The sequence below is a fragment of the Numenius arquata genome, chromosome 19 (genome assembly GCF_964106895.1).
Source record: "Numenius arquata chromosome 19, bNumArq3.hap1.1, whole genome shotgun sequence".
NCBI classification, from domain to species: Eukaryota; Metazoa; Chordata; class Aves; order Charadriiformes; family Scolopacidae; genus Numenius; species Numenius arquata.
In genome coordinates this window covers 7705744-7724437 of record NC_133594.1, presented here as the reverse complement: position 1 = coordinate 7724437, position 18694 = coordinate 7705744, and the positions used below count along the sequence as shown (strand labels likewise).

Genomic DNA, 18694 nt, shown 5'->3' with positions numbered 1-18694 from the left:
GGGGACTGAAATGGATTAATGTATATTTTATCCCACTATAGTGTTTAGGAGGTGGAGAAAAATTCTGATTAAAAGTGAGGTCAAGTATTTTCAGGTAGAATGCTGGGAAAGCAGAATGAGGCAAATGTGCTTGAAATACATTCATTTATCTTAAATACTAGGATACATCTAACCAGTTACAGGAAATAAAGCAAGTAACTAACAAGAGCTATGCTTTTTTGCTTTTTTTCTTCTTTTTTTTTTTTTTTGGTGCCTAGTTGTGCTTTATGCTCCAGACACTGTGCTGATTGAGAGGAACAGCGGGAAAAGGCTTGATCCCTTCACAGAAGGTGCAGTATTTGTTTGCTCCTGATCTCCCCTAGAAACTGGAGTGTTGCTTGGTCTCAGAATCATTGTAATACCAGTGGGATTAAAATTTAAATGGTATCCCTTTAAGAACTGTAGGAATTCATAATTATAAATTTAAAGTGTTTGGAAAAAGTATTTGTTTACATTGTATTATTTTCTGTGTCAATAAAATATGGGAAAATGTAAAGCTCAGTGTTGACCCTGCAAACAGTAGGCTATGGCAGTACAGAATATTTTAAGGTTAGATCTGTCCTTATGAGCTATGCATCATTTTGCTATGCATCTTTGCTAGATCCTGTTTTTTTCCTGAGGTGCAGGTATGCTTTTAGGTATCTTCCATTAAATGACTGACAAATAGACTTAGCTCTGTATTTTCTGTTGAGTGTCATTATCGGTCATCCATCACAAAATAAAATCCTGACGTGGCTCAGTAAAAAAAAGCACATTGGATTTTTAAGAAGTGGAATTAGGAGCAATGTTCTTTAGTAAAGAAAAGGCTTTTATTTGCTATAAAGCAGATTATCTTATCAAAGGTCTTGCTTAGGTTTCAGTCTAATAATTTGGAGAGCTGTCCCCAGCTCTAGTTCTCATCCATCATTCTGGCTTGGCTACATGGGTGGGCAGTTACCTTGGCCATTCCTTATCTGTGCATCTGCAGAGTATGGGTCAGCTGTCAGTACACGCAGTGAGGGAAGAGCACAGGTTATTGCTTGTGCCACAATATAAAGCTTAAACAAAGACCTTGATTTTGTTTAGGAAAACTTTTGGAGCTGAACAAGACCTGTTAAATCATCCTCTCAGTTCCTAATCAGTGTCTGCCTTCTAGAGGTCTACCATACGACCTTTGACTGGCCAACTGACCTGCTGGTACAGCAACGTTTGGTGGAGCCAGAAGATCTATCTGAACAGGAGATATCAAAGAAACTGCTGGAGTATCACAGAAACTTCCCTGGGATTTTCCAGATCTACCAGAAAGTTTTGAAATCAATCAATGCAGACCAGCCTTCCGTGGATGTCCTCTCACAGGGTATGTACCTTCATGGCAAATCTGATAATTGATAAACTCTTCTTTGAAAGGTATTTCCTATCTGTTAGAGACAGTTTGTAGGGTGAGGGTTAGTCAACACAGATGGCTCCCAGCTGAGCTGTGCTCTCTCTAGTACAGCGTTTGAGCTGTTCCTGGTAATTATTTTAGAGGACTAGAATAAGTGCAGATAACTGGAAAGTCTAAGTTCCACCGTCCTGCCAAGGAACAGCTGACTCAGTAGAGCAAATGTCAGGGTTGTTTCTGCGAGAGTCTCTTCTAAAAAGCTGCGTTGTGGTTCAATTGTTAATCTCCCAAAGGGCTGGTACCTTCCACAAGTCTGATAACAAGAAGTAGGAGCCGTTCAAATCTTGCAACTTTTCATTATTTAAAAGCTGTTTGTGCTGGTAGCTCTTCTGTTCAACAGTTCTTGGTTGTGTTTGCTTGACTGTAATGCAATCTGACTTTTAATGTTGGTTCTTCAAGAAGAGAATAAGGAAACTGCCAGAAAGACCAGTTGATAATGTACTTTGTAGCTGTCAGTCTGTAGATGATCTGTTATATTCCAGTAATTTTGCATCTCAAAAAGGTCTTTTTTTAATAACAAGTGCTGCACTTTTGAGATAAACAAGTAGGAAGTTTATATTCTGAATTTACACATTAATTACCTCTAAATTACTTAATTAAATTTAAAAGTTCATATCATCATTCATAAAGAATTCATGCCTTGAATTGTAAATAAAAATGTGAGTGCCTGAATATTAATTATTATTAATTAATAATGTAGTGAGATAAATTGAAAACTGGAATGAAAAAATCCTCTCTAGATCTTTTTTTCTGCAGTGCATCAAGCAGCCAGATTTTTTTTTAAAGAATAATTAGATGTGGAGACTGTCTAGGGGATCATTACTCCTAATTAACTTGGTTATTTACTGCAAATTAAGCATCATTTGTAAGCAGTGTGCTTTGCCTGTAATGTTTGTGCTTTTCAATACACTGGGTTATGGAAAATGTTCAGAATATCTACAGCACTCCTTGGGTAGCTGATACTTGGTTTTTAGGAGGTTATGCAGCAAATACTCTTTTCTGTTACGATTTTCCAGATTTTTTGTTGAGTATTTTTATTGCTATAGATAGAGTTAAAAAAGAAAGAGGAGATTGCCATCCTGTGCAGCCTGCTCTGGGTGACCCTGCTCTGGCAGGGGATTTGGACTAGATGATCTCCAGAGGTCTCTTCCAACCCCTACCGTTCTGTGATTCTGTGATCTCTCATCAATATTAGTATTATTGTAGATTGTTTCATACAATTATAAAATTCTGTAAATTCTTAAATTTTAATGCAGCTACTACTAACTGGATGTGTGACATCAAATTCAGCGTACGGTGTATTATCACAGCACAGCTTGTGGCGCTGCAGGACGAGATGGGTACGATCCCATGCAACTGTGGTTGCAGTTTGCCTTAGTTTCTCAATACTTCAGGTCCACTGTCTAGAAATAGCAGGGCTGGAGTTTGATGGAGATGCTTCTTTATTGTAAAAGATTTTGTAATGATACCAAAATGTCTAGCAGAGGGTCCTCGGAGAAGATGTTAGTTGGTATACAATGTGTTAACAATGGTAGTTAAAATACCGATCCTTACGATAAAAGGGACATGGGGAGTATGAGTGTTCGGCTGTGTCCAAATACCATCCTAATCTGTCCTCACTGCCAAGCTGTGTCTTCTTGTAGCTTCTTGGTGATCTATCAGGTTCTCTTTTGAGACAAAGTTCAGGTCTCTGTAATACAGCAATGTTGATGATGCTTCACATGTCCTGTGATCTTTCTGAAGCTCTTATAATCTGTAGATTGATCTGAGAGTAGTATTTCGTATGTAATACTAAATGTAGAAGAATGATGTCCAGCAAATAGAGTGGAGTCAGACAGAGAGCTCAAATAGCCTTTGCATGTTATGCAAAAATGATGGACAAAAGAATAAAATCATACTCCGTTATGTGTTGTCAATGGCATATTGTGTCCTGACATCCTATGCTACAAGTCTATAATATTGTAATTAGGAGTCTGTTAATCACACACACAGAGCTGGATAAATGTCATATTAATTTAACATCCTGACTTTTTACGCTTAAATATTTGCTCAGAAACTGCAGAATGTATTAAATATAATTATAGCCCTCTATAATTTGCATGGTAAAATTGTACCTATCAAGCAAAAATTACTTCTGCTAAAAACAACACGGTAAAAGAGCAATTATTAATTCAATCTGCTCTTTAAAATGGTTTGACATCTAGTGATGAAAGATAATATAGGATTGTAATGACAGTAAGATTTCTCAAGTGCCTTTCAGTGTAAGTTGCTGACATGACAGTTTTATCAGAATCCTTATTTTGGCTGGAGTATCTAGATATTTCAGTGATAAAATAAATGATGAGCAAAATGACCTTTGAAAAAAAGAGAGAAGTTAATCGATATTTATATTAATATTTTTTTAAAAAAAAAGAAATAGGATATAAACTGTATTTCTTGCCTTTCTCTCATGTTCTAGTTCTTACCTATGTCCAAACACGGCACCGATCAGCCGCCCCCTTTACACCACGAATTCTCTTTTGTGGACCCCCAGGCAGTGGGAAGAGCCTGCAGGCAGCACTAATAGCTCAGAAATACGGTGTTGTCAACAGTAAGTTCTCAGTAAATATGCACTTTGCTCAATTCCCCCTTTCTCTCTTTTTGATCATTTATCTTTTGCTGTCTGTCTTTCTTACTTGCTCATAAAATTTCTCTGTTTGTCCATTGCTATGGATGTCAAAATTTTGAGGGAAGTGAAAAATATTTCAATGAAGAAATATAAACCACTCAAGCATATATGGTGACAAACCAGCTCTAACGTTTTTTTAGTCATCATTTTTTATACCCTTTACATCAGTATTTTTCCATGTGTTAGATTCCTGTAGTGCTCTGAATTCTTCTGTGGATCAGCGGATCATGAGTAATATCTTTTCAGTTTCAGCTGTATGACCAAAACTGGGGCATTTTTACAATAGAATTTATTCTGAACTTTAATGAAGACTCAGGTTCTATACATCTGAAGTAATGTATTAGAAAAGGAAGCAGCTATTTAAAAGTAGATTCTCTTCTTTTGTAAAGGAGGCCCAGAAAATTGTGTAGGAGGCTTGTTCATGGTTAGTGTGCTAATGCTAACGAGTCCTATAATATGAATCCCTAGCTTGGTGATAGGATCAATGCAATGTGTCCATGTTCTATGAGGTCTTCTAATAGTGGAGTAGCCATAAATTATTTTAATTAAATGTCTGATATCTGTAAAATGTGCTGATTAGTCATATCCTCTTTGTTAAGCAAACTGCAAGTTCATTTCATTAGTATTCTTCCAATGTACACCAAATGAAAAAATCAGAATTAAGTAGGTAGTGGGTTTTTATGTTCAGGAGATTCTTTAATAAGTGGAACTCTCTCGTTGTCCATAGCCACGTGCCAGTTTGCTGGTGTCTTCCCTGAATCCTGGTGAAGTCAAAAGGTTTCACTGAACCTGGATTTGACTTTACATGTTCATGATATCTTCAAGATCTGAGGTGTATTGTTTTCAATTACCGGTTTAGCAGATCTGTTCAGAAAAGAGATAAATTTTTTAAGTTCAAACTTGAACCTTCAGAAAAAGCCATCTGCTTTCCATACAATCGTTCCAACTAATGGCTAGATCATACCATAGGTTTGTGCAGTTCTGTTAAAAGCACAGAAACAGGTATGAAACTACCTACCTATCAGTTTAAGGTTAGAGTTTTAGTATTTTTGTATTTTAAATCTCTATTATTATTTTACTGTGTTAAAAAAAAATACACGAATATGACTCGATATCCAGTGAACTTGAAAAAGGTAAATGTGAATTATTTTAAAATCTATTTTACGGTACTAAGAAGTACAAATAAGATTAATAAATGTTTATGCCATCAGTTATTTTAATATTGCTGTGTTTTGTTGTTTCACATTTAAAAAGAAATATTTGTACATTTATTCAAAGCTATTTTTAATAGTTTGTGATTGGCCTAATGAAAAATAAAACGTCTGAATGTGTTAAAGAAAAAATATTGTTCTTGTGTTTCTGAATGTTTTTTCTGGAGTTTATTTCTAAAACTGCAAGTTTGATAGTGTTTCATCTAGGTCAAAATTTGCATTTTTTTTTTTAAGTAACTACTATATCAGAGAGCTGTATCTCTTTTTACTAAATACCATTACCACTGCTTTACATGTATGTTGAATTTTATTTTAAATATATTATAAATCAAATATTGGAAGAATTCAGTATTTGAAAGAGAGTTGGAAGACTGTCATTTTTTTGAAGAGTATTCAGCATATACTTGATTTCCAATTAGGCCATTGGGATTGAACCACAGGCTTAAAAATTTAATCCTATGTTTCTATAGTCTCTTGAATTGGATTGAATTTAGGTGTATACATATCAGCTGTCTGAAGGTGGGGTCTATGCACTGAGTTTCTGTTATGTTTTTACACCGTTTGTTGTGAATACGAATTTGCTTCTCCAGGACAACTGGAGACTGTTAAAATATGTGTTCATCCCTTGTCACTTAACCATTAAACTTTATCAGCTTTCTCCAAGAAATGTTCCTGTGGAATATTCTTCCTCTTGTTTGCCAAACGGTGCAGCTAACAGCGATAAAGCAGATGGAAGGGCTGGCTGGTTTTTCCACTAAAGTCAGTGCAGCTGTAGATATTGGTGCTATTGATTTCAGAAAGGGTGGAATCAACTTACGAGTATTAATTGAAAGGTCATGCAATAACGTGACTGTTATCTAATATTTACCAAAACTGAGTTGAACTGACTTGTTGTGATGTTGTGTAACCTCTCCGTGCCTTACTTCCCTCCCTGTAAAATAAGAGTCAGGACTGTTGTATCTAACTCGCGTGGGGCAGTAAGACTCGATAATTTTGGTCAGAAAGTGCTATCCAACCCTGAAGTAGCAGCATTTCATATACAACTGTCCTGACTAAAACTTTAAATCTGCCTCTCCTGGTGTTCTGTGTATTTGAAGTCAATGATAATATTGGATTAGCACAGTTTTTTAAATATAATTCTTGCATGATCATTAAATGATCCAGGGAGTCACTTCCTTGAACTGCGTATTATCCGGCACCTCCAACAGTGCAGTTCAGATACTGTTCAGCAGGTGTAACTTTATTCAGTAATTATAAGTTTATAAAAAGTGAAAAATGCTAGCAATCCCTTGAGTTATTATTTCAGGAACATATTTGATTAATATCTTTCTCTCTATCTCTGTTTTTAATATGTTCTTTGCCAAATGTATTCTTTTTTATTCAATATTCTCGCCTGCTCAGTCTCTTTGTTTTTTGCTCTGCTTGGCCAAAAAAAAAAATAAAATATCCTAACAACAAACCCGAAAAACCTACAACTTTTATTTTATTCAGTGACCTTATTCCAGTCTGCAGCTTCTGGGGTGTTTTTTTTCTTTTCTTTGTTGCTTCCTTTTTAAAATTTAACCTTGTGCCTTTTGTTTTGTTCCTTCCTGTTAGTTTGCTGTGGGCAACTGCTAAAGGAAGCTGTTGCAGACAAGACAAAACTTGGAGAACTCGTTAAGCCTTATATTGACAGTGGATACCCAGGTAGGGCACGTTGTTGTCTCATTACACTGTAGTTACAAATTTTGTAGGCAAAAATTAAATTGTGAGTGAATTTTTTGTGGTCAGATTCTAATCTGAGTTACGTCAGAGTAATCTGGAAGTTGATTAATTCCTTTGATGACGTGATTTGTAGCACTATGTAACAGAAGTTCGATTTCTGAGCTCTTCAATATCTTCAAAGCAAATAGTTCACCGTTTCATTGAAATTCAGGGGTTTTGTACATATTCCAAAAGTTGATTTCTGTGTTTTTATCTCTAAATCAAAATCGAATTCTGAAAGAGACGTACAATTTCAAAATGTTTAAACTGTTACTTAAAGCACAGAATCATGTTCCATTTTTATTTCAAGGGGCTATAATAAAGAGACTGCTTTTATATGTAGATTTTGACTTGTAAAATGCTACTATAGATTCCTCTACTTTCATGAAAATATTTTTAACTTAAAAGTTTCTTTGCACTTCATTTCTATCAGCATTTTTGGTTGTAGGAGGGGGCTACCACAAAGAATATCTAAGCATAGTTTGCTTTTGGAAGGCTCTGCAGTGATTTCAGATAAATCATAAATACTGTAAGCTCCTTAGGGCAGCAGCTTAAACTTACGTGTTTGTTGTCTTGCGCAAGGATAGCTCCCTGTATGTGGTGGGTATTAAAAAATCCGAAAAGATCCGTAGTTTGAAAGGATAAATTGTATTTCAGTAAGGTGGAAAAATGTTTATTTTGCCAAATTACAATGGCCTGCAAGAGGAACTTCCAGTCCCATTTCTGGCAACAGGCCAAATGGTTACCAGTGATACAAATAGAAGGAGACAATCTTGCTGAAGATTGTGAAATCTCGGTTAAGCTTCAATATTAATGGAATTTTGAGCAAACCCCCCCTGAGCAAAGAGAGTTCTTCATTGTCTTTTATTTTTGGTACGGAAAGCCATTTGGTGAAGTGGAAAGCTTGAAAGTCCCCCTTTTTTGCACAATAGCTTAATTCTGAGACTGAATTACATAGATTTGAAACATGAGCCTATAAAATTAACTGGGGTTCCCTTGATACCATACCAAGAGATTCAGTACTTTTCGAAGCATTTCAAAAGACCTTTGGCAGCCTGCAGCTTTGGGTATTCTATCCCTCTGTCAGTCGCTTTATCAAGCCACAAGGTAATACATTTTAACTCTAAACTTCATCTCTAGTGAATGGGTTGCGTTTATTCTTAATACAGTAACTCAGCTAGTTCGGTGCATTAATTTTCCACGGCAGCCACCATATTGCTGGGACGAGGAGCTTATGTGGGAACCATGGGAATGGAAAGCATCAGTCTCTGCAGCCTGAAGGAGAGACACTGGGTCCTCTGTAACACAGGCATAGAGATCTAGGAGAGGATTTTCTGATTTAGAGATACTGCTAATCAGAATGGCCATTTAGCTCAAAGGCAAGAGATCTTGGCATATATTAATTGCAGTGTAGCCTAGATCTTTAGGTATGGAAATAACTTCTTCATGTGTATAGTCTGATTGACCTGAATGTGGCTACTTATGTATGCAGTCTAACTCACATGTGGAGATCATTTTAAGCTCTGGGCCTGTTTCTTTTTCATAGTATCCCTTAATTTCGGAATCTTGTGTGTGTATCGTAATTTCATTCTTCTCATCTCTGTGAAGTAGAGGACAGCCACTGTAAATACCTCGCTCTCTAAATTTCAGTTATGGCTGAGATGGGAGTTTAGATGATATATTTATTCAAAGATAGGTCCTTTACGAGCTTTCTTTACTAAAATGCTCTTTGTGTATTTTATAAACTTCATCTTAACTGTTATAGTTCCTTAAAGGAGATAGCAAAAGCATTCCCAGTAGAGTAAAAGAATTGCACAGATTGCAATTTTTAGCCGTTCCTAAAAATATGTACATCCTTAGTCCAAGGGAGCTGCTTTCATTTCAGGAAAATGAAATTGAAGTTGTAATTCCTTTCTTTCCCCAAATTAGAACTTATTTCAGATTTAAATTAATTTTTCTAATATAGCATGCAAGAATAAAGTTGTACAATACTTCTGAATGTTAATGGGAATCATAACTGTATTTCTGTACATTGTGCTAAAAAATTCTCCCTTAATTTTGCTTGTGTGCACATACGTTTTATTTGTTGGGACATACTACAAAATTAAGGGCTGAATAAAAGTAAATATTATATAGCAATAGCAGAAATAATAAGTTCTGTCATTTTGCTAATCCTTCTCTCCCAGGGATAACAAAGAATGAATTTACATTAGTAAACACTAACAAGAATTCATTACTCCCCTCACAAGAGGCTTGGAGAAAATGAAAGAACATAGCGTACTGAAGAGGAAAGATGAGCAAAGAATTCAAAATTCTTACTGTCTTGCTACAGAGTTACAACCAGGTTAATACAAAGGAAAGATTCTCACACTATTATTGACTACGTACAGTTTCAAGAAAACCACATTTGAATAGAATTAGTTTAGTCAATAGCAGATAGTGTTATAACTGGAAAAGTAATTAGAACTTCAACATTTTCGTTGGATTCCTAGTTATGTACCAAGTAAATGTAATTGTTCCTTTGGGCAAGGAATCATGCAAGTGATATTATCACAGAATATCCTGGAACCAAAGACCGACCGAGTGAAATGTTGCACTCAAATTATTACTAGTCAAACTGAAACAAGTGCCATAAAATCTTGAGGGCACGCCTCATATATTCTTAAAATGCTCACCCTGGGGAGTGATCTCAGTGTGGTTTCCCTTCTTGTGGACACGATTGCATACAATTAGTTGTTTAAGATATGCCAACAGCGTAGGTTGTGGTGTCATAACTCCTTATTATTGAGTTATTGAGGCTCTCCACTGTCTATTCTGTTCTAGTTCTGGTTGACTAACTGAGATCTCTTCTTGGGTTTAGGATTCACAAACATTCTTTGTGTTGTTTTTTCCTGTAATGCTGCTTCCTGTACACAACATGTATTTCAGGAACAGCCCAGACAATTCTATTATTCACCCCAGAAGGCATCTCTGCATTCCCATTTTCTGTATTTTCTAGTGTTTGCTGTCTCATAAAGTCCTTATCTCTTGCTTTGTCAAACTTCTCAGTTTTGTATATGGTGATGTATTTTGCTTGATGAAGGTAGCATAGATGTTTTTGAGCCCATTAATTTTTTAATTCCCAGGACATTCTAGTCCACAGTTGGTGCCCACTAGATATTCAAAAATGCCTTTTCAGTGAAAAGTTCAGCAACCTGACTGCTGTCTGTCATAAACATAGAGTTGTTCCTTGGACAACCAGTCTGAAATGCACAGACTTTTCCTTTAGGATATTGTAGTTTTCACTGAAACTAGGCAACTATTGCTAACTCTACTCTGGGCAGAAAATTACCAGCGTTGGAGTTTGATACCAGTCTTCTGGCCACTGACTGCAGTTAGTTTAGATCTTGATCAGTAATGCTAAATTTAGCACACGCCATTTGCTTGGGCAGCCAAGGCAAACTTCTGTTTGGAGAAAGAGGTGAGCGTAGCGGCCAGAACCTTTCCCTAGACAACAAGACAACTCACGGAAATTAATTCATTCAGATTGATTCCTTCTGAAATGTTGTGAAGAGACTGTTCCATAGGCTGGTCCTCCCCTTCTAGTGATTCAGGCTATGGACAAATAATGCGTACAGAAATAGCCTGCTCATACACCCCACTGGCATGAAGAAGACCTTTATGGAGAATTCGTGTCCTGCCTTCCGGACCTGTCTCACTGAAAACATGGGCATGCATTAATTTAAAGTTCTATCTGCAGTAGCTACGTTCACCATTTTAATAGTGTCTGTCAGAATTTGATACCCTGTGAGGAAAAAAAAAAAAACCACCAAACCCTCAGAAAGCATTTCTGCTTTTTCTTCCCCTTAAATGTCCCTGGTGTTTGCCCCTTGAGATGTTTGCATTTTATTAATGAAAACAGAAGCAGAAGGATTTTGGCATTGGGGGCCATCACAAAAAATAGGAAAGGTCATCAGTCAGTTGAAAAGAAATTTGCATGCTGTTGTGTCTGTTCAATATTTTGTGTTTTCATGGTGAAATAGCATGGAGTGATCACTGCTAATTAATAGCTGTTTGAAAGGCTGCAATAAATGGAGCCAAGAAAAGTGAAATGACAGAAAAGCAGCATGAAAAGCAGGGAAAAAAACCAAACCAAAAAGCAGTCCCACATCAGTAAGATTCTGCTTTTCAGCTGGGAGAACTGCTATTAGTTTGGGTAATTGTTTTTTTCCACCAAAATGAAGATTCAGGTGGTAAAGAGAGCTGATTCAGGGAAGACAGATAACATTGCGCTGTTTGCAGCCTGTTAGAGTAGAACACACACAATCTGTGTTGTTTTTTCCCCTTCCTTTTTCTATTTTTTAAGTAGTAATATCTGAAGCTGTCCCCAATGGCAGTCTGCATGTGGGGGGTAAAATCTGGAATTCCCTAATTTCTCCTATTTTCTAATAAAAACTATTACTGTACAAATGTAGATTTTTTTTCTCCCCCCTTACTTTAAATTGGAATGGTTTTAAAGGGGTGCTTTTTGGTGTAGCCTCTGAAAGTTGGGGTCCCCTGGTGATTGTGATCACAGTCTCACCGAAAGCACTTGGGTTGGGGTTTGGTTTTTTTTTTTTTTTTGACATCAAATTAATATTCTCATCACTAAGTGTGAAGTAAAGATTTGACAATAGAGCAGCTTCCTCTTTGTTAAAAACTTGCAAAGAGTTTCCGAGTTGAAAGGCTGAGTAAATCTTTATATCTGAGGAGGTAAGCTGAGTGTTATTTCTTGTTTTTAAGAGCGCTGTACTGGCGAGCTGCAAGCTGTCTGAACATTGGAGAGAGACCCTTTGGGAGCTCCATTGGTTTTCAGCAAGTCTTTGCATGCAGTGTGTTTGTACTAGCTGAAGACAGCGCATGGCTCTCTAAATAATTTACAAGTTGATTAATAGACTCACATGGGTATAATTAGAAGAGGGAGAGACAGCAGCTACAGTAACGGGTACAGTGCTTGGGGGAACTAGAGACTTTATTTTTTTTAAAGAAACTTTCTAGGGTGCTGGGCGTTTGAAGATAAGTTGGGAAGAGCTCAGTGCCTCTTCTCTTTTGAAGTGGAAATAGGACAGTTTGAATCCGTCGAGTTTAATTTTTCACAAGCTTTAGGGGCCCTGCAGTGCAACTCCCTTTTTATTATTGAAAAAAACTCTCCATTTTTCTTTCATTTTTCACACACATGCACACACACACACACACACACACAGAGCCCAAACAGTAGCTAATAAACAAATTGATTTTCTACTTTATTTAAGTTAGTTTTATAACGATACTATATGTTCACCTCAATATGCACCTCAATCACAAATATACTGTGTAAAGTTAGAGAGATATTTATGAATACACCATACTTTAATTTATGCATTTTTAAGAAACCTTCACCTCTGTTTGACAATGCTTTTGAAGTAGCTCCATTTTTCAAGTCAAACTTTTGACTTTTCCTCTGGGACTGCTACAAAGGTTTTTTTATGGAAAATAGGTAGCAGTCTTTTTTCCTACCAGGAGAAAATTGGTGGTCAAGAGAACAAAATAAAATTTAAATATTTTTTTTCTGTTTTAGGTGTCTATATTTTAATAAAAGATGCGAGGTTGTAGAATAGAAAGTTTTACATGAAGGCATATAGGCAGTAAGTTGTCATCTTCTTTCCTGAATTTTACTTTTTTTATGTGTTGACTCTAAACAATATGATATATTAGAGTCCCCTTTTCCTTTATTTGCATATCTAGGATATATTTTTTTTATTCTACACAACATGCAACAGTCAGAATTGTCATATCTGGCTAGCAGATATTCAGGGCTGAAGTAACACTGGGGAGACTCAGTCTACAAAGACATTTTTAAAGGCCATCCTACTTAAGATTTTAAGGAAAAAAAAAAAACAAAACACCAAAAAAACTTCCCAGGAAATTACCCCAAAAAACCATCACTGGATGCCAGACCAGGCAAAATAAATGTGATTTTATTTGAGAGTCTAGTGTGGTATTTTTCTGGAGTAATTGTGATAATTCGGTTAGCGGCTATGGTCCTGCCTGTATAAATTTTGCCAGTCTCCTGGTTTCGCAGCAGTATTCACCAATTATTGTTATTGGAGTATCAATAGTACAATATTAGGCATCATAACTCACAAGGATAGTGCTGCTGGAGTCTGTGAGTTTGCATGAGGGAGGGAGCAAAACAGGTTGTAAGTTAAAACGTATCAGATGCCCAAAGTCCCCATTTTTGGTCAGTGGGCATCCTTGTGGGGCCACAAATCCTCATGGATTTGAGTGAGGCCATACAGGATCTCGTGGTTGTCAGGGGCTTTTAAATGGCAAAGCACAATATAAATGCTAAATATTAATCTTTTATATTTATTTTGTTCTTTATTGCTGACAATCATTCTTAAAAACTTAGGACTCTGGTGTTTCCTTTTCCGCTGCTCTTCTTGCAGCACTACCTCCTCAGCAAAGAGCTGCTGGCTTGGATTCCATTTGGTTTTCTGTTTGGAGTTTGGGATGGGGAAATCACATGAGTTTTTATAAGAAAACTGGAAGGAAAAGCACGTTGCGTATTGGCAGCATCCCCTTTTATGGTCTTTGGAGTTTGACATCAAATTCTGGCTCCGGCTGTATTTCGCTAGGTGCCATACATACAGAATCAGGCTCCTGTATGGAACAGACATTTTATGACAAGCAAAACATGTCATAGCTCTTGTGTATCGCTTTTACATTTTTGAATGTCCCTTTAATGTGGCTGGTAGGTGTCAGGAGGAGCGGCAAGGGGAGACACGGGACTGGGCAGCCCATCCCACTGTTGGGGATCTAGAGTGTGTGCTGGCACCAGGCGTCACCAGTGAGGGACAACAGACCCCTTAGCGTCCTCTCTTCTCATCACACGGGGAACCAGGACTTGGTATGGAAGGCCAAGACGTTTTTCAAAAAGATAGTCAGGCTAAATTTATGCTTTTTTTTAATATTATGACTGTCAAAAAGGGTTTTTTAGGCCAGGTTCTGTCCTGTCACAAGCCCTGTGTTCTTCACTATTGCTGAACTAGTTTAGAAAAAAGGAGGAAACAGGGAAGTTGGTTGATAATGGCAATGCTGTGTTAGCTGGGTCAGAACTGAGCTTGCTGTCCTGTGTCTAGCAGTCTTCTCTCGGCAGAACCCGAAGGAGTTAAAAAAATATAGTGCAAATATACATTTTGTTACTAGTTTTCCAAACTTGCAGGGTAAAAACACTCTTTTGATCATTCAGAGGAGCTTTTGACTTGCAGGTGGGTAAACTGAGGCAGGAAACCTCATTCAAAGCCGCAGTCAGTGGATGGGAACCCAGGTGTGTGGATCTCGGTGTCCCCCACTGGGTCATCCTGGGACTCACCGATAGCCGGTGCCCTCAGGCAAATACCCACAGCACAGAGGCTATTTTGGGGGGAAAAGAGCTTTTTGTGTTTGTACGCTGGATATTCAATTTGCACTGAATTTTCATGGCTAAATCTGAAGATGCCACTAAGAGGTAAAGCGCAGTGTAAGGGGCTGGAATCTTATCTCGTTACTAAACGTGATCAGATGGAGATTCCTGAGCCTCTGGCTTGTAATTGTGAGTAAGAATAACCCACTCCTTTCACAGGCATTTCTGAAGGTCTTCATTTATCACGTATCGTTTGATCGATGATTTGGGATTGTACCTGCTTTAAAAATGTCATCGCTTCCTCTTTAATACAGCTAATTCGTATTTTAAATGACTGAAAAGCTCAGAAGAAAAAAAAAAAAAGAAGAGTTTCTAATATATTCGAAGAAGCAAAAATATTTAAAATGTGGAAATGAAATATTTTATCATATTATTTATTTTACTGTATTGAAATAATTATTCCAATTCTCACAGGAAGCCGTTCTCCGCAGTGCTGTGTATGTAAAATGAGCCAGTGGAGACTGTTTTTCCGTGTATATTTTCCATTTGATGACATTACCAAACGGGTGCAAACGCCACCTCAATGTCGTTATTTGCGGTGTCGCCTCTTTATTTGCCGGCTTCGCAATTTGCTTTAAAAACCGGAAAAATCAGCGATGCTTTGGGCTTTGCCGGGCCGGCCCCCCGGCGTTCGGGAGGACCTGAGCCGCCGGCGGAGCGCTCTCCGTTGCCTCGGATGCCCCCGCGGTGTCGGGGGTGAGAAGTCCCCGCCGCAGCCGCCCCCGGTACCGGCCGCCGCCGCCCCGCGGTGCCCCCCCGCGCCCGCCAGGTGGCGCTAGAGAACAACCAACCGGGGCGGCGGCGGGAGCGGGGCCGGGGCTCGGGGGGGGTGTGTGTGTGAGACACCCCCACCACCCCCCTTCGCCTTCCCACATCAGGGCAAACCCGGGCCTTTTTCTCCCACCGCCCGCCCGTTTGCCTTGAACACACACTTGGGTTATTTGTTATTATTTACAATGAGCGAAATTGGCTCTCTGTAACGAAAAGCAGCCCGTTCTCACCAGTCTGGTGCGTTGGCAGGATTAAATGAAAATATTGATCAGCCTACGTGATAAATCATTCTCAAACACATTAAAAACAAATTGATACAATCTCTCAGGACCTTAATGTGGCCAAGAAAATAGAATACTGCTCTGAAAGACCCGAATAAAATGGCCCATTGTGAATAATCCAGAGTTTATAGAGCAATAAGATAAGCAAATCTCATGCTTTGCTAAATTTAGGATTGACAGGACAATCCAGGAAAGTAGCCTTTGGCGGTAGCTTATACTCTGGGCAAGATGTTAACTGTCAAGTACTGGGATCAAGCCTCAGGCGTCTGAATTAGCTGTGAAAGTCTTCAGACCTCGCTAAAAAAAACCCAAAACGATTTCCAAGAGAAGGATAGAGCATAAATGGACAATATTGTCAAAAGGACCTTAAACTTTTTACAGCACGAAGCTGACAGAATTTACATCTTCAAATACGTTTATGCAGTACTTAGAATCGAGGTTTTATAGGTTTGGAGAAGTGAGTCAATACCCTTCAAAAGTCTGTTTTAAAGGGAAATATATGGAGCAGGAATCAATTTAAATATGGTAATTGTATAGCTTGGAGCACTGACAGCATTGAAGCTATTGGAGAATAGTGCCCTGTAGTCTCTCAAGTAGTGTTTTTTGCATTTCAGACTGTGCCTTTAATGTTCTGTTACTTTTGTCTTGAGCAGATGGTATGATTTTGTCAACTGATTGCCTGATACGGTTTTCTATTAGTCCTGCAGATCTATGGGTTGGGTAAGAGCTAATAGGCCACGTTCCTATGAGTTTCGTGAGGACGTACTTTTCATGAGAAGTACCTTATACTTGTGAAAACCTTTGAAGCTCTGGGAAGTAAATTTATTTTTTAAATGGTCTGCTGGAAGGTGCTGATTGACAGCCCTGGAGACAGAAAATCTCCAGGTGTCCAGGCAGCAGTTCCAGCACGAACAGCAGCACTTTAAGCCTCTGTTTCTTGTACCCTGCCTGATCATACCCTTCGATTGATTAGATCACTTCTTGGGTCCACAGCTGCTAATTCAGCTTAGTCTAGACCATTAATGTGGTCGATACAGGCTGGGAGATAAGGGAGATACGGTGTGTGGTATTGATGTTAGGTAAGAATGTATGCATGAATTAATTACATTTCTATATGGAGCTGGTTGTGGCCTCATTCTGCCACATATACCGTTTCTGATGTTCACCGTGACCTTGGTCCACAGCTCTGTACGGTGCTCTCAGCACAGGGTATCGCTGTAGCTCAGCAGCTCTGCAGCGTTACTTCTGAGAGGTGAATTTGACTCCTGTACCTTGATTTCTCACCCTAATAGAGATGTGCTTCCACATTACCTAATCTGGATATCTCTTTGTAGCACGTTGTAATTTTTACAAGAAACTTATCTTTGGACTTCTCTAATGATAAAGTAAAATCTCTCTAGAGTCTCATTCCTCCAACTTTCGGAGTTGGAAACTCACACAAGCTTATGTTGAAAAGGAATTGATTATTCAAAGCTCTTGTGCTTCATAATCTACTTAAAACATGTAGATTGACTGTCTCATCAGAAAAGCTCTAAATTTTATTTTGCTGTGTAGCCCGTTGGGTCATGCGCTTAAGGCCAGGAGACCTCTGGCTAGTTACTTACAGTCTGTGTGCCCCTCCAATTACAGGTTATTAATTTGCCTTACATTCAAGAGACAGTTCCACATGAGTGAAAAGGAATATCGTACTGCAGAGTTCTTCATTACCTACTCTGTCTGTACCACAGCAAAATAAGAATAATACTGATTTCTTTCTTCCTTTTTTCTCTTTCTTTTTTTTTTTTTTTTCCCTCCTGGTCTGTGGAAGATGTTTTACAGTTTTAATGCAGCTGTTTTAAGTGTGACTGTTCCTGTTCAAGGGCAGCTGATGTACTTTGTAATGCCATTGAACAGCCAACAAGCTCTGTTCCCCTATTGTGTTGAAGTGATAGGTATGTTTGCTAATCAAGAGGAGAGCAGAGCTTGCTGTCTGACTTGTTTATGTTTTATTTCTCACCATCAAGCTTTAGAGGGAGGCATAGAAAATGTGTAAGCATCTATATTATTCAGTGATGTATATATGTACATGAGTGTAGAAACAACCTAAAGTGCATTGCTGATATCTTCTAGTCAGTCATCCCTGAAATGAGCAAGGTGTCAGGGTTACCACATATTCCCAGTATTACTCAAAGTACCCCAAACCTGGCATGCCATTAGAGAAACTGTTAATTAATTGTCACTGCATCTTGGGGTTGTTTTTTTTTCCCTCTTGTGATTGCTTCAGTTTTCTTCAAGAATAGTGATCAAAATAGAGGATTTCTATCATCAGGATTCACAGAAGGGCTGTGGGAAGTGATCAGATCAAGGAGATGCTGCGTGGTTCCCATCAGAGTTGCTTTTTAATTTCATTGTAGGCTGTAGCTTTTCTCCTTCCCATGTGCAGGATGGAAGCAATTTGGCCCCTGGAACTGGAGAGTGTCCTACGATCTGCTGGAAGCTCAACAGCCCAGTATATCCACTTATTTCTCTGTGCCATTCCTGGGGCTTTCAGCCTCTACCCTGATTGCTTGGTCATTTCATAGGGATGACGGCTCCAGCAGAATCCTACCTTAGTGCAGTTTTACTCTGGGGTTTGTTAAGTTTCATTCAAATCCCTGGCAAAACTGTCTTTAAGCATTCTGAAAATGTTTCAAAATAACCATATAATTTGGCATGTTTGTAAACCCATATTAATGATACCACTAGGAAGCATGATAAAATAACATGCATCAAGACAGAAAGTTTAGTGCTGCAGCCCAAAATTCAAGACTATCAGGAAAATTCCACTGGTCTTTGTATGGAATATATTTTGGGGAAAGAGAAGTTGGGATTATTTTTTTTTTCTTCTCCCTACCCAGATGTCTTGGTTTTGTATTAGCTCTTGTAACCTGGGGTGTCAGGAGAACTGCCCTAAACAGAGCACTGAAATTCTCCCCTTATCCCCTCTATGCCTACCTGCAGCTCAGGTCTTAGATATATAAGTATCATCTGTCTAATAACATTTCTGCCTGCTGCTGCCGCCGCACTGTTCTATAGTTAATTTTATGAATCCCATTTTTAAGGGAATGCCTAGTTTTGCAT

At 38.3% G+C, this 18694-nt stretch overlaps 1 protein-coding gene across 2 annotated transcripts in view; it reads left to right on the top strand.

The window, feature by feature from the left end:
• AK8 (adenylate kinase 8) overlaps nucleotides 1-18694 on the top strand; it is a 72369-nt gene that overhangs the window by 23616 nt on the left and 30059 nt on the right. Inside the window, exons 7-10 of one of the 2 annotated variants that reach the window (XM_074161177.1) lie at nucleotides 258-329; nucleotides 1175-1375; nucleotides 3918-4049; nucleotides 6935-7024. In XM_074161177.1, the coding sequence (XP_074017278.1) occupies nucleotides 258-329; nucleotides 1175-1375; nucleotides 3918-4049; nucleotides 6935-7024 (495 nt within the window). Of the gene's footprint in view, nucleotides 1-257; nucleotides 335-1174; nucleotides 1376-3917; nucleotides 4050-6934; nucleotides 7025-18694 lie in introns of both variants that reach the window. The other variant, XM_074161176.1, reaches the window with a different exon arrangement.